The following is a 15,007-nucleotide window of genomic DNA, read 5'->3' on the forward strand; positions in this document are numbered from 1 at the left end:
TTTCATTTCAATAATTTACTAATCATCTTTGAAAATGTGTATTCTTTTACCATGTCGACCATACCATTTCCGTCCCTATTTAATAAAAAATATTTTCTTATTTGATTTTACAATTTTTCGTAGTATGTAATGAGTATTAATAATAATAATAATAATAATAATGATAATGATAATAATAATAATAATAAATGATAGGCTATTATCCAAAATTATAATAAAATGTAATGGTTTGAGTGCCAGTAGAGGGCAGTATACGTTGATTTCTCAGCAACGCTGCAAAATATCAATGGACCGTACAAGGCGAGTTTGTTTCCATAACTATAACTTTAATACGTGAGAAATGCATGAAAATATACTCTTCATGAAATAATAAATATAAAAATTCTGTATGAACAAATGCACAATTTACAAAATATAAGTGTCATCTCTGTGAACTATTTAAGTTATCTGTCAGTGACCATATCACATAATACGTCTCTATTATATAATTTAGGTGTTTAACCTTAATGTCATATTGATATTTTTGGTTTAGTTTCTTTTAGCCCCATTTTATTTATTTGAAGAAAATGCACATTCATATTTTGCTGTCTGCTCTGATGGGGCGATGGGGAACAGTCATGGTGGTATTCACATAAAAAGGTACAATCTAAGCTGATTCTTATGAATCATCTCTGGGCAGAGTCATTGCATAAGTATAACAAAATGTTCTTGTTTTTCTCTTATTGTTATTCTTACAGACTACCATTCTGCCAGATGTAACAATTAGAAATTACTCACATACGTCTACTGTTACATACTGCGGCAACTAATCTACTGTAGGCAGACACCCAAATCTGATCTAAGCAGTACCTAAATGTACTTCACTGCCATTTATTTTTACCACAGGCAAAGTCACTCAGATAAAATTCTGATTGAGTTGGTTTGTGAGCTTCCAAGAGACTCATTTCCTTCTTCAGGAAGTGAAAAGCAGTTGTGAAATGAGACAGGCCAAAAGGCAAGTCAGCGCATATGTTGAGTTTGGAGCAGCAAAGTCAAGTGCCCTGGGGTTTGTGGGGTGGACGGGAGACTTCAGTCTGTCTCGGAGCGGCGTTCGTCTTTGCTGTTGTTCCTGTCGAGTTCGAGGAGGTTCCACCGTTACATAGCCATTGGTTATCCTTACATTCGGGTTTGGAGTCGTGCTGAGGTCAACATGAAAACAAAAACGTGGATTTTGTTAGTTAAAAGCAGCTTTAAATTCCCTGTTGTGGCTTCTGGCATGCGTTCTGTCCTCACCTGTCTCCTATGCGCACCCACAGGTCACTGAACAGCCGTGGTCGACTGTGTGCATGATGGGTTTTACGGGGGCGCTTGTAGCGGCCAAACTCCTCTAGCTGGCTGAGGCTGTCTGGCAGCAGCATGTGGGAGAGTTCTTCCTGGCTGATCTCCTCTAGCTCAGGAGGTTCTGATATCCATTCCGTCACTGACTCAGAGCTGCCTTCAGGATTCACAGTAGTCCCCTCCACCTCAGACCAGCTCTTCTGTGAGAACATGTGGAAGTTATAAAACTATGTTAAAGTTAAAATTTAAATGGTTAAAACACAAGTACAATATCAATATATATGCTTAACATTAAGGATGCATGATATATCAGCATTTGTCATCAGAAAATATTAGATATTTCCAATGTCATCTAACACTCACTCAAACATTTAACTATGTTTAATAATTTAATAATGTAAACACTTTAGTAAATCTCAAAATATCCATTTTTTTTTACCTGTACTTTATAATGCTGTGATGTCTAAATTGAGTTGCAGCCACAAAAATATTACATTTTACACTTAAAAAAAATATATTTTTTGAAGTTATAAATAAAACTCAGATTATTAGAGTATGTTTTAAAAGAAAATACTATCAGTCTTTCTACTTCAGAATTACGTATTCAAATCAATGTGTTACTTGCCAGGTCTTTTATTTGTAATTATTATAATAATGGCGTGTATTTGTAGGCTAATTATTGAAAGTAACTAGCAATTTCTGAGTGAAAATGATTTCAAAGTACATCCCACACCACATTTTCAGTGTAGTTTTAGTTAATTTATTAAAAAATTTTATTAAAATGATTATTATGTGTTCTTAGATAAAATTAAGTATTTTACAATTAACCATTGACACCATGAACATAACTCTTAAGTTACTGATATGGGGCAGAATTTTAATACTGATTTTGATATAAATTCAATTGTAGCCTTTAAAGAGACTTATTTAAGTTTTTATTTGGTTACATTTTTATTAATTTTATTATTAATGAATATTTCAACATCAGTTATTTATGACATGAAAATAATTCTCTGTATATCTCTATTGGTCTGAATTTTTAATATTTAAAAAAGTGGATTTATCCATATGAAGGTTATTTGAGAACTGGACAGTGTCAGGAGACACCTTTGAAGTACTGGAGATAATGTCCTAGCAGTGTTTCAAAAAAGCTCTGGCTTAGTGTGACTGTGTGTGGACTTCTTTGGACTTCAAACAGCGTTATATCAACCTTTCCGCTTGCTAAGAATTCACAAAGAGCCAGTGAGGTCAAAGCCACAACCTCAAAGTCTTTAGCTCCCTTACTGATATTCAAGTTTAGGCTTACATACCAATCCATATTGCTATTAAATGTGTTATATAATCACAACCTTAGTATCATTAATTTTAACTAAAGAATTGAATATTACTGACATTTGGACATAGACTTGACCATAGTGTACCAGTAGGGCGTAGTATTGCCTAAGTTTATGCCACTCCATACTTGTCACCTCCAGCTTGTGAGTGCCAACTGGGGCATTTTATTGCAGTAAACATCAGCCAAAGCCATGCAGACTGGGTAACCATGACGACATTTGGTAAACCGTCCTTCATTCCGAACTGCCTCATTGTGGTTAGGCCAACCCGCCGTGTTTAGTATGTCCACAAAGTGTTTTGTTTGGTTTGAATCTCGTAATCACCCATATGTGCACCACAAACACACTACAGCACTGTTTTTGGGCCTCAAGTTTGTGGTTTATGAGCTTTTAGTAAACACATGTCCGGCTGCCATTGCACGTTGTTATACTTGCCCATCATATCACCTCATTTTTCGCTTTACAGTGGAGAGGAAGCGAGCAGAAAGGAGCGGGCCTATAAAGCTGAAAGAGTTCGTGTTTCTAAACCACAGTCAGTCTGTCATTCAGCCGGTCCATCCAGCTGTCAGCTTGTTACCACAGCCACTGTCATCATCTCCAGCAATCTGAGAACCCCCCTTCACGCTCGCTTTTTATGCCTCTATCACTTCCACCGCCGCAGTGTGCCAAAGGAAAATGTTTGCACTAAAATTTGTAACAGGAGGTTTTTCATATGACACCGGCTGGATGTTGCGGTGGTGGTTGGGCGCTTTGCGAGTTCGAACTACCTTTCTGGGACCGTTCAATTGCTCGGCGTTCTCATTTTTCCATTTGCGCCTTTGTTGGGTGTTGGAGCCATTACAACAGCTATTTAATGAGTACAACCTACACAGCCTTTGGATCACCTCTTTCCAGCTCCCCTAAAGGCTTGTTGAGTAATGGTACGAGTATGCCAACGATAAAGGTGGGTTGTCTTTGTCTGAGCAGGCATAGCACCCCTCTCTACAAGACAAATGGGTGAGGCATGAGTTGGCACAGCGCTGGTCTGGCCCACTCCGTCATGGTTAGCAGGGGAGATCAAAGGGATAGTTTAACTCTGTCTGCAGTTTAGCACAGTAAGTGGAATATCCTCTCAGTGAGTTACAATGTGCTTGGGGTTTCGATGTGGTGAAACACGATGCATTGGTGAGTCTGTGTATGTAGTATTCATCATTATATTCTGTGCCACAGAATATTTGGGAAAGTTTGTTGTTTAAATAACTTCATAATTATTAGGTGTGTAGGCAAGGTATTGGCATAGGAAGAAAAGGAATTAGAAGAGGACAGAATCTGAATGGGGAGGAAAAGGTGAAGAGAAGAACTGTCCTTTGTGAGAATCATAAAGCCAAGAGTGTGAAGCAGAATTGTGCGCCATTTTAAATTTAGGGTAACGCTTTAATATAGGGACCAGTTTCTTAAAGTTGCTTATGAACATATTGTCTGTTTATTAGTACTTAAGGTCCAAAATTTTCACAGGTTAAAAAATAAATACCTCATGTTGTGTCAATCACGTGCACACACTGCCTCAGAAACTTTCGTCCGTCAAAAAAATTCGGAACAGGTCGATTTTCTGCGTTTTCGCACCGTAGCAAGCATTTTGATAGGAAAAGATGAAGAATACGAAAAGAAAAAAAACGCATACGAAAATTTCGGACTCAGTGTGCAAGGACCTTTATGTTCAGTGTTCAGTTCACTGTTTGTCGTCCGGTCTTCTTGGTCCATACGTGTTTCCTGCCTGTCTGTTTTGGATTTGCCCTAATGTGGATTATTAAAGACTATTTACATTTTTCATCGTATTCTTTGTGCGTTTCATTTCACCGTAGCGTGACATAACTAAACTTAAAAACTACCTTATTAACTATTAATAAGCAGCAAATTTTTTTTTTTTTTTTTTCATCGTAGTGTTTTATAGTTTAATTTAAAAACTACCTTATTAACGCAAACAGAATGCAGAATTGAAATTAAAATTTGATTGTAAGGAGGAAGAATTAATATGAAGTTAAATGTAAAGAAATTCATATAACTAACTGTTAATGATTTTTTTAACAAGGCTTTGTCAAACTAAAATCCAAGTTTGGTTTGAAAAAGCCATGTTTAAAAGTTTTAAAGGTTTTGAAGTTTGAATGTTCATAGATATATAGATAGATAGATTTAGATAGATGGTAGATTTCTATGCCTACTATAGAAATTTTGTATTTAGTTTATATATTCATTCATACTTGATAAATTAACTATTGTAGACAAGGGTAGAGGAGAACTCCCAGAATGCATTACCTGTATTGAATTTCATGCCATTGTAATTCGGTAGATTTGACTTCTTGTCATTCCAATTCAATTTCCTGTATGATGTGGTCAACATACTCATAAACTCAATGGGAGCCACTTGTTCATTCTAAATTTTGCACAACTCTGGTGTGGCGTGTGTATGAGTGAGTGTACTCACTGTGTGATGGGCTCTTGTGCTGGTGTGTGCTCCACCTCATAGCCCTCCTGGCGCAGGATGTCCAGTACACTGTGATTCCCCAGAAAATGACCTGCAGCACACAAGAAACAAGTAGCAGCCATGTTAAAGAGGAAAGGTTTCAGGTGGGTGTGTGCAAATATTAAGAGAAAGCAGATAAGAGCATGTAGTCTTGGGGGTGACGCTGTCTCAAGAACCCTCCTTTTCTCTTGTTCTTGATCTCAAGGTGCACTTGTTCCTTCAAGAATGAGGCTGTATAAAATGCCCCGTGCTACTGTCTCTCCGCCTTGGCTCTCACGTATAATACACTCATAATTCCTTCACTCTTGAGACATCAAATGCACGCGCTCCAGCGCCACGCTGATGAAAGCTGTTTCACTTCTCCGCGTAGCCGATAATCCCATGTGTCACTCAACTCAGCAATAAGCGCTAATACAGCCTGACCTCATTGCCTCAGCAAGCTCCGCGAGCTTATTAACGGCACGCTGAAAATCTTCAAGGCTGTCTCTTTTCATGGTTCTTTATCATCATTATTTTGCTGATCAGTCGTGAAGACAGGGTGGGGGAGGGGGAGTGAGGGGCCCGCGGTGCTTTCTTGGCAGCCAAGTTCAAAGGCTGCTGGGGCGACTGGCACGGAGCGTGAAGAGGCTACCGCTGAGCGTCGGTCAGATCAGACGGACAGATTATGATGCTACGCCCTTCGGTATGGTGGGAAGAAACAGGAGGCCCATTGAGGCGGTCCCGTTGTGTTCTACACCTCATCTTCTATCCCAGTGCCAGACTCAGACAGGTTCAATGACATGGTGGCATGATCAGCAGGCTTTCACACCCACGTCCTCTGTTTAATGTTCATATTAAACTCTGTTAGAATGTACTTTTATGGAAATGTTGAATAAAACAGCCATGCTTCTGTATTCTGTGTGTGAGGTCGAGAGGTTCAATTTATGTGCTGTATTTATTTGCAGGGTTCCAGCCACATAAATAACCCCGCCGGACAGAGCACTCTCACAGACTTTGGCTACTGGAGGAAGTAGTTACTCGAGAAGTGTTCAGTTACTAGAGGAAGTAGTTAGCTTAGGTTTCAGGATGCGGTGAGGTGCGGGTGGTCACCTGGTTACCAAATTGGTGAGATTTTTCTTGGTTAGGACTTTTTAAGGCTGCATGATACGTTCACGTCATGTTGAAAATATCATATCTACAAGTTAAACACATATGAACTTCACCACCAAGTGGTAATTACACGTGGGAAACTCATAGGTGTTTGGCTACTAGAGGAAGTAGTTAGCTTAGGTTTCAGGCTGTGGTGAGTTCGGTTGGTCACCTGGCTACTAAATTGTTGAGGTTTTTCTTGTTTAGGACTTGTTTAAGGACTTTGGTGCAATTAAGTCTTGTCAGATAGATAGTATTTATGAGTTGAATGCACATGCACCAATATATCGTAATTATATGTAGAAAACTCTGAACTTTTCTGAAGCCCACAGTTTCCAAGTTGGTGACATGACAGTGAGAAAATATGTCAAGGGCAATAGATGCAACGTTGATGGTCATTTTTAATTGCAATTAAACTACTTAAATTGTGTTGAAACAAAATATGATAGTGTTGTACAATTTCTATGGAATACTTAACGATTCAGTTTACAAAAAACACAGCTGATGTGCATTCTTTATTCATATTTTTTAAAAGTTAAAAAAAAAATCTTGCTGAATTTTTTGTAGAAAAGGTATATCGCCATCTTGCTCTGACCAAACTGACTTGATTGTACTTGACGTTAAGGCAGCACAATAATGGTCAAATAGATACTTATGAGTATTTTAAAACAGAACCCTGATTATTAATCACGATTATTGTCATTTTAAATATTTTTACATTTCATCACAATTATTGCATTTTCATATAGGCACAATTCAATAAAACTCGCACTGTTTGCGCACAGATTTATTTAAACATTGCAAACAACCATGTGAAAGAAAACAGACTGGCTTTATTACACTTTGAATTTGAGTAGAATATCTCAATATAGAACACGGTAACACTTTAGTATAGGGATCAATTCTCACTATTATCTAGTTGCTTATTAGCATGCCTGTTAATAATATATTGACTGTTTATTAGTACTCATAAAGAATATTGTACATCCCTAATCCTACTCAATACCTAAACTTAGCAACTACCTTACTAACTATTAAACAGCAGCAAATTAGTAGTTTGAGGCAAAATTCAAATGGTTTGTTAATAGCAAGAATTGGACCTTAAAATAAAGTGTGACCCAGATCACTAAACTCCAACTTACTTGTTTGCCTGTATTTTCAACTCATCAGCGCTTTTTCCATACTGTAGAGAGAACACGTATACATGGTTGCCAGATTGGGAAGACTATGTAAACCACTGGGCAGACAATGAATCGATTTATGAAAATAAATCAAAATAAGCTCTAATTGGGATATTTAAACTCTTGAAATCTGGCAACTGCAGATTTAAGATGATTATGTTTAATAACGCGAATCAGAAATTGTGATCATGATTAAAATACAATTCCTCATGCAGCCATACCTGACGCCATAATTATGACTTCCCAACTCATAAATATGAACTTCCCAGCAGGATTTGAATGCACCATTACTGAAGCATTCTCCTTTAATTAATGCAAGGAGGCAGGCACATGCTACAAAACAAATCAGCCTGAACTAATCTCTTACTTTCATTCTTTGTAGGCACCCACACCCAAAACACTGGCACACGATAAATAAATATACACACCCAGAAACAAACAAACAAACCCATGCTCCACTCACACAGACTCGCAGCTCTCCAAAGGCTGATACAGTTCATTATGTATATTTGTGATGTTTATTTCATAACCGCAGTTAGCATATTCCGATTACCAAGAACAAACTGCTGTTAAGAAATCCTGAAAACACAGCCAGTACACGCAGGCCTTAAACAAATCCATTTGCAAAAGCAAAGGCTTAGCAAAAGCTCCTGGCTTTTCACTAGTTATGCCCAAAGCCTTCATCCAAATCACAGAGATAAGACAGGTGATTGTCAGTTCATTCCCTCTGATTCAATCGGAAAACAGCACGTGTGGTGTTAACATTGCTGGAATAGGAGTATTTTTTGTCAACCCATAGCTTTATTGGTAGAGCATGGTGGGAATGATTCCATAGGTTTGATTCCCAGGGAATGTGCATACCTTGAATTCACTGCAAATGGCTTTAAATAACAGTGTCTGCCCTATTAATAAATGTGAATGTTTGACTAATGTCCTTACAGTCTGGCTTTTACTGTAATGTGCAAATCTACAGCTTAAACTATATGTTCACTCTCTCTCTGACTTTCATCTGACTTGTTCCCGTTTTCTCTTTCAGGGTAATTAGGGCTCTCAATCACTTTATAGCAGGACTTTTTTGGTGCATTTATACTTTTTCCATACCCCCCTCTTCACTCGGCCCTTCATCATACTCAGAAGATGTACTGTGAACGGTTCAGGTGTTGGTTTGAGTATTTTGGGTTGTGTCCAAATATGTCAGCACCTTCGTGATACATGATACATGACACACAAGAGCATACGTACACATACAGCCAATGTTTTAGGTTTATGAGCAGTGTTTTACACATCAGTTTTTTAGTTTAAGTTATTGAGTTATTGTCCGTTTAAATTTAGTGACATTTTTAATATATGTAATTGTACATTTAAAAAAAAGAAAAAATAATTAATTTTACTCTTCCTAAAATAGCATTTAATTTAATATGCAATTAATATGCAAAACAGCCCAAACCTAAATTGAGTGAGCAAAAGATTTAAAGCAAACCAGTTACGTTACAGTTGGCATTCAGATCTATAACTCAACATGCTCTGCATTCTAAAAGCATTGTTATGGCATTAATGCATTGCAGTATAATTTTTTGTTATCAAATTTTTGTAACCAGTAAATTGATAATCATAATTTAATCTTTTTTTTATTTTGCAAAATCAAAATTTCTTTGTCAAACTGTAACATTTTGTCTCTAGTCGAGCACTGTTGGTGTATGTTTGTGTAACACTTGATGAGGAATCAAACATGCAAACGGACTGATATTCAGTTCACACACAATAGGCCTCATTGCTAGTCTGCCAAAAAATAAAATATTCCTCAGCAAGAGTGAACTGTTGAAAGAAAAGAAAAAGCACATATATTTGATTTTGAAGTTGTTGTGGGTTGTAGGACTGCATTTGTCTTTGATCATAGTACTACTTTTGGGTTGTTTGCTCTCTGCTTGCTGTCCATTATTATGAGCATGTATGTGTCTGTGGCTGTGTGTGTGTGTGTCAGAGGATGCTCGAGGGAAGCCTCTTTCTCTGACTCATTCATTTTTCTGCTATCCAACACTCAATCCCCCGTGATAACCCTACAAACAACTGACCTCTAATGCAGCACAGCTCTGTCTAATCCACACATCCATACTACCTTCTGCAAGTTTTTACAGCAGCAGGAAATCTATAAATCTCAACATGGTCTCTAAGTCAACAAACCCTCTGCACCGCCCCGGGTGTACACGAGAGTATATGACCCACAGATCAGCGAGGAGAGCAGCTCTCACACCTCTTATAAATCTCAGAGTGAGATCAGGAAATTCCAGCCCTCGGGCCATCCCTGGGATCCGAGCTGAGCTGAGAGATTAGTGAGAATTAAGGGGGTGCTGCTCTCTTTTTACCTGTCCAAAGGGACTCCTCTGGTGGTAGTTCAGCAAACTCCATAATGAGGGCACACTGTTTCTCTCTCTGTGGTGTAGGGGTTCGGGCAACTGTTTGGGGTTCAAGGGTTTGATGCAGAAACGTTGAATCTGTTTCCTTTATGGCTTTAAATATTTACATTTCTTTTACAGTGACTGTGGGGTGGCAGGCAAGTTGGGGAAATGTGAAAATGGAGGAAAGAGACAAAAAAGGGGCAGCAGGAGTGCATTAACAGTCAAAGTTCACAGGGGTTAAAGCATTTAGGGGAAATTGCCCCTACCGTTTGTTTTAGTTTCTGACAGATGGGGTCTCTACTTCTTTTCTTGAAATGCTTAGGTGGCTTTGTGAAGCAGTGGGCATGACTGAAGAAAAAGAAGACTTTCTTGCACATAAATACACATGTAATGGTGCATGCACACATACTTGCAGAACAAAAACTGTACGTTTGTATTGACAAGGTAGTGCACAACTTTTTGCGTGTGTATCTTTCTCTGACTCTTTTTTTATGTGTGTGTATATTCATAAAATGATTTATGTATAATATTATTATATAATTGTTATTTTAATATATAATTTATATGTGTAGCAAATAATTGCATATTAGACATGGGCGATATACCGGTATACATGATTAACTGGTAGAAATTTGTCAACTGTACAGATTTTGTAATATTGTCTCTATTGCGGTTACACGCTCATGTGATGTTGCTGTGCATTGTGCATTTAAGCATTGCGGTTTATGTTGAGATGCAATCAGCAGCGAAAGAGAACTTTTTTTGTTATAGGTGTGCGCTGTCTGAGAGGCTGTTTCTGAGGGCTATCACAGAGCCTCACGCACATGAAGACGGTGCTTATAGAGCGTGAGAGTACTGAACTGAGTTATTTTTGCCACTTTATATGCCTTGAACGGTTAAATACACACACTTGTATGTGTAAAAAATCCCGTTTTTGCAAGTATCCTTGCGAAAGCAAATACTTGAAAAAAAAGATTACATGTGTAACAGTATAATGGATCTGGGCAACTCTTAAAGTATCTAATATTCCTAATATTCCTGCTGTCTGTCATTCGTGTTAATCAAACAACTGCTCTTGACTAACTCATTTTTGTAACTTTAATAAGGAGAAATATTTAATTTACACAGTGAAGAATATGCAGTGTTTTTATACATTTGATTGCTTTATACAATATATGTAGCAGTTTTATTTATTTGTTGTACTGTAGTTTGTCCTATTTTTTCCTATTCCTTATAATTAGTTTCTTATTCTTATTTAATTTCTGACTCTTTACTTGTCTTCAGTGAGCTTGAGGTTTTTATTTTAATTTAGGCTAGTATTAGTTTTTTTTTTTTTTTTTTTTGTGATATTGACACTGGTCAATTATGAGAATTTTGACATTTCTGTGGTATCAAAAATTTTGATATCACAAAGACCTTATTGAAAGCAAAAATAATTATTAACTATAATACAGCTATATTGTGATATATATCATTACCATGAAATAAAATTACTCATATCATGATACAAGATTTTGTCATATTGCTCACCTCTACTGCGATTTTTTTTAAATAATAAAAAGTTTATTATATAATATATTATTATATAATTTATTAAATAATGTATTTGTGTGTGTGTGTGTGTGTGTGTGTGTGTGTGTGTGTGTGTGTGTGTGTGTGTGTGTGTGTGTGTGTGTGTGTGTCACACGGTTGTCACTCCCAGGACTCCCAGAATTTGTTGACTTTGCAATAATTCCCACAGTTCTTTTCTCTGTTTTAAAGGGACACAAGGTTGCTTAAATAATTCGCCTAATAAATCACAGACTCTGTCTTGGAGTGCATCCACATACTCTTTAAATGTGTATGTGTTGGCTGAAATCACATGTGCAGGTAGATGCATCTGTGATAGTGCGTCACAGTAAAACTGTGTGGGTGGGGAGAGAGCATGTGTTATGTGTGTAATGTGAGCTTAAATTCCATTAGCACCCAGATCAGTTGTTTTAGTAGCTAATGAGGCGTGTAATGGCAGAGTCTGATAATGAGCTCTGCAGATCTAATTAGCACTGAGAGTCACTTTAGCATCTGCGCAAATGTCCTAAGAGATGCAGACCAACACAACCCGCAGCTCAAGATAAATGGACTGTTTTCTCCAGCGTCCCAGAAGCCATTAGATTTGACTGCCATTTAATAGTTGAGCTTTTTTTATTGTGTAACCATTTGGAGTAGTCATTTAATGACATGGCCTTTTAGATAAAACACTTCATGTTTATTGTTTAAACATGACAAATGTTAATCTGATTTCCATTTTAACCAGGTGCAGCATTGCAGCAGATTCATCTGCTATTTAATAACATTTCTTAACAATTAGAGGAACAATTGCAATGGTTGTTGTGGTGCCATGCAGAATTGCTGGAAGTCAAGATACAAGCTACTGAATTTAAGATAACACAGGTCAACTAAAAAAAATCCACAGGAGTTCTTCATTTAAACAAACCATCAGAATGAATCTATTCACTAACATGAACTGGACTTCCCAAACATGCTTCATTTTGTCTATAGCAAACCAAGGCAATGTCACGGGAGTGAAGCAGATGCCAGTTGGGCACCAGGAAAATTTCCTTTGAAGCTATTGATTCTGAGCACTTCTGATAGGACTGACACTAAAATGACCACCACAAACAACTGCAAAACACATGGGCTGAGAGTTCCTCACCACACACAAACACACGGATGAGTGATCACGTTCATACAAACACAGTAAGACATAAACAGTGGCCCGTGTGCTTACTGGAACTGATTGCTTTAGCGCCCGTGATATTAGCTTTGTGATTTATTAGTGTCATATGCATGTCAAATCAATAGCAAAACAAACCTGAGGCTATTAATGAAAAGACAAATGCGCCTTATCACATGCAGAGTGTGTATTAAAAACGAGAATGGTGCCTGGGCTGTGGCCATCGCAGGAAATTCCTAGGGATGTTTTCAATAAGTGCACAAAACTCCACGCAGCACCGAGGAACCAGGCAAATGAGAACCTCCTGAAATGCCACACACACTCTCCTTGCTCAGCAAACAGCTAATTATATGCAAGTGAACATGTTTGAGAGGCACAATGATATGCATTAGTGTACATCAAAATTTAGAATCATATAGCATTGCATATAGCATATAGGTTGTTTTTATGTATTTATTTATTAGTGATTGTCAGAAGTTTATTAGTAGATTTCTAGCGGATGTGAAATACTGATAATGCAGTTTTTTTGTGTGTGATCTGTAGCATAAACAGATGTGCCATGGTGGCATGTTCCTGCTTATCATCTGACCTCTTATGTAACTTTGCAGGCTCTCTCATAAGGTCACACTCACAAAAGAACAAAGCAAAACAGATGAAAGAGAATAAGAACCCTTTTTCTTATGAAAAACAGAATTTTCACAAAACAAGTCTTGGTTTTAGTATATGTGCTACTCCAAACCAGCAGGGAGCAGTAACTGCTAGCAGTGTAGCAGTTCTACTAAATCAATTTAAAAGAATAGTTCAACCAAAAGGGCATAAAATAGAAATGCACCTTATCTACTTTCTATTCATGTTGTTGATTTTATTGTAAAATATGCATGATGCGTGTTTTATTTTTAAATTGTGCATATGTTTCATTTAAATGTCTGCGTCTTCAATGTAATGACAGATTTCTCTCTGGCGACATATGCTGGACTTACGTCTACTTCATGTGCTATCAGAATTATCGTAAATATGTGTTTCCCAATCACAAATTGGACAAGAAATGGCTTCGCAAGTCATATTTACAACTGGGAAACTGAGATAATTTTGATACCTGAGTTTTATTCAGATCTGCCTCCATCCAGTTCATAATCAATGGATTGAACCATGTTCCCACCCCAAATTTTTATTTCTTAGAAACATTACTAATAATGTTTTTCACTTGGATGCATGTCACAATGTAAAAAAAAGATCTGTTGCTACTTATATTACATCGCAATGTTTTCATGCAGTTACAATATAGTTACCGAAGCTTTTAGGTATTAAAAAGGACACAAATGCACTATATAAGTATCATTAAAGTTGTTTTTCACACCTAGGCCATTGGTTAGTGAGCTGGTGATCACTGTGATTCAATGAGTTGAACTCAAATACATCAAATCATTTAGAATTTTTGTCAAATTCAAATGAATGATTCATTATTAAAAATAAATGTGCCAAGTAGAGCTATGCAGATGAACACTTTGGAAAATGTATGGAAACTTTTAGAAATGTTTTTACAAAAATTAGCATTTTTTTACACCAGTCCATTCTTTGTAACTGCATTGTGGGAAGAAAAAAAAAGTTTCTCCTTTTGTGTGCCACAGAAGAAAGTCATACAGGTTTGGTACAACATGATGATATAAATTACATACATGATGAAAGAATTAATTAAATTTTTTTTGGGGTAAACTATCGCTTTAATAGCTAGGCATTCAGTTTCCACAAATTGTGCTTTCTTTCCAGCTATGCATTATGCATTATGAGAGTCAGGGTTGAGGCTATGTGCGAGTGCACATGTGTATGATTTCCCAAAAGGGTCTTGTAGCTTGTGCCATGGGGCTTCCTGTAGAATCAAAACATGCTATTGCTGTGGAGCAAAGATGGATGGCCTGTTGAAACCACTTTACCAGCACAGCGTGTAGTTTAATCACCCCTGCAAAGACTCATAGAGCACTCTGGTAACTGTAGAACCCTCCGAGCCCAGGTTTACAGCTGCTAATTTTGCTTTCTGTCAGTAGTTCTGAATAGGTTCTGGATGAAATTGTCCAAGTGAAACTGTGAGCAGCTCAAACAAGAGCTCAAAGTAGAGAGAGTCCTAGCACATCAGGCAAAGACAGACCAACTAAAACCCCAGTCGCCCAACTATTAATGTTGATTTTGGGACATAGAGAACTGACAAGATATATTTGTAAATGTCATTATCTTTTTATGATTTTGAACTCACTGTAAAAAACGGAAAGGGTGGCATCATGTTAAATTCTACTCCATTAACATAAATCAACACAGGTTCTCACACATACACGCAAACACACACACACACACACACACACACACACACACTTGTCCTGTAGAAAACCTCAGATTCACCCCATCAGTGCTAATGAATTACACACAAACATAACCATGTGCTCAAA

General features: G+C 37.3%; 1 protein-coding gene across 1 annotated transcript in view; it reads right to left on the bottom strand.

Annotated features, from left to right (window-relative positions):
• Window positions 1–220: 220 nt before the first annotated feature.
• Window positions 221–15,007, bottom strand: part of LOC109098877 (metalloprotease TIKI2-like) — a 55,171-nt gene continuing 40,384 nt past the window's right edge. Inside the window, 3 exon segments of the mRNA XM_042729143.1 lie at window positions 221–1,178; window positions 1,273–1,514; window positions 5,109–5,203. Coding sequence (XP_042585077.1) covers window positions 953–1,178; window positions 1,273–1,514; window positions 5,109–5,203 — 563 coding nt within the window. The 3' untranslated portion in view covers window positions 221–952.

Source organism: Cyprinus carpio, chromosome B8 (genome assembly GCF_018340385.1).
Source record: "Cyprinus carpio isolate SPL01 chromosome B8, ASM1834038v1, whole genome shotgun sequence".
In the NCBI taxonomy this organism is placed as follows: Eukaryota; Metazoa; Chordata; class Actinopteri; order Cypriniformes; family Cyprinidae; genus Cyprinus; species Cyprinus carpio.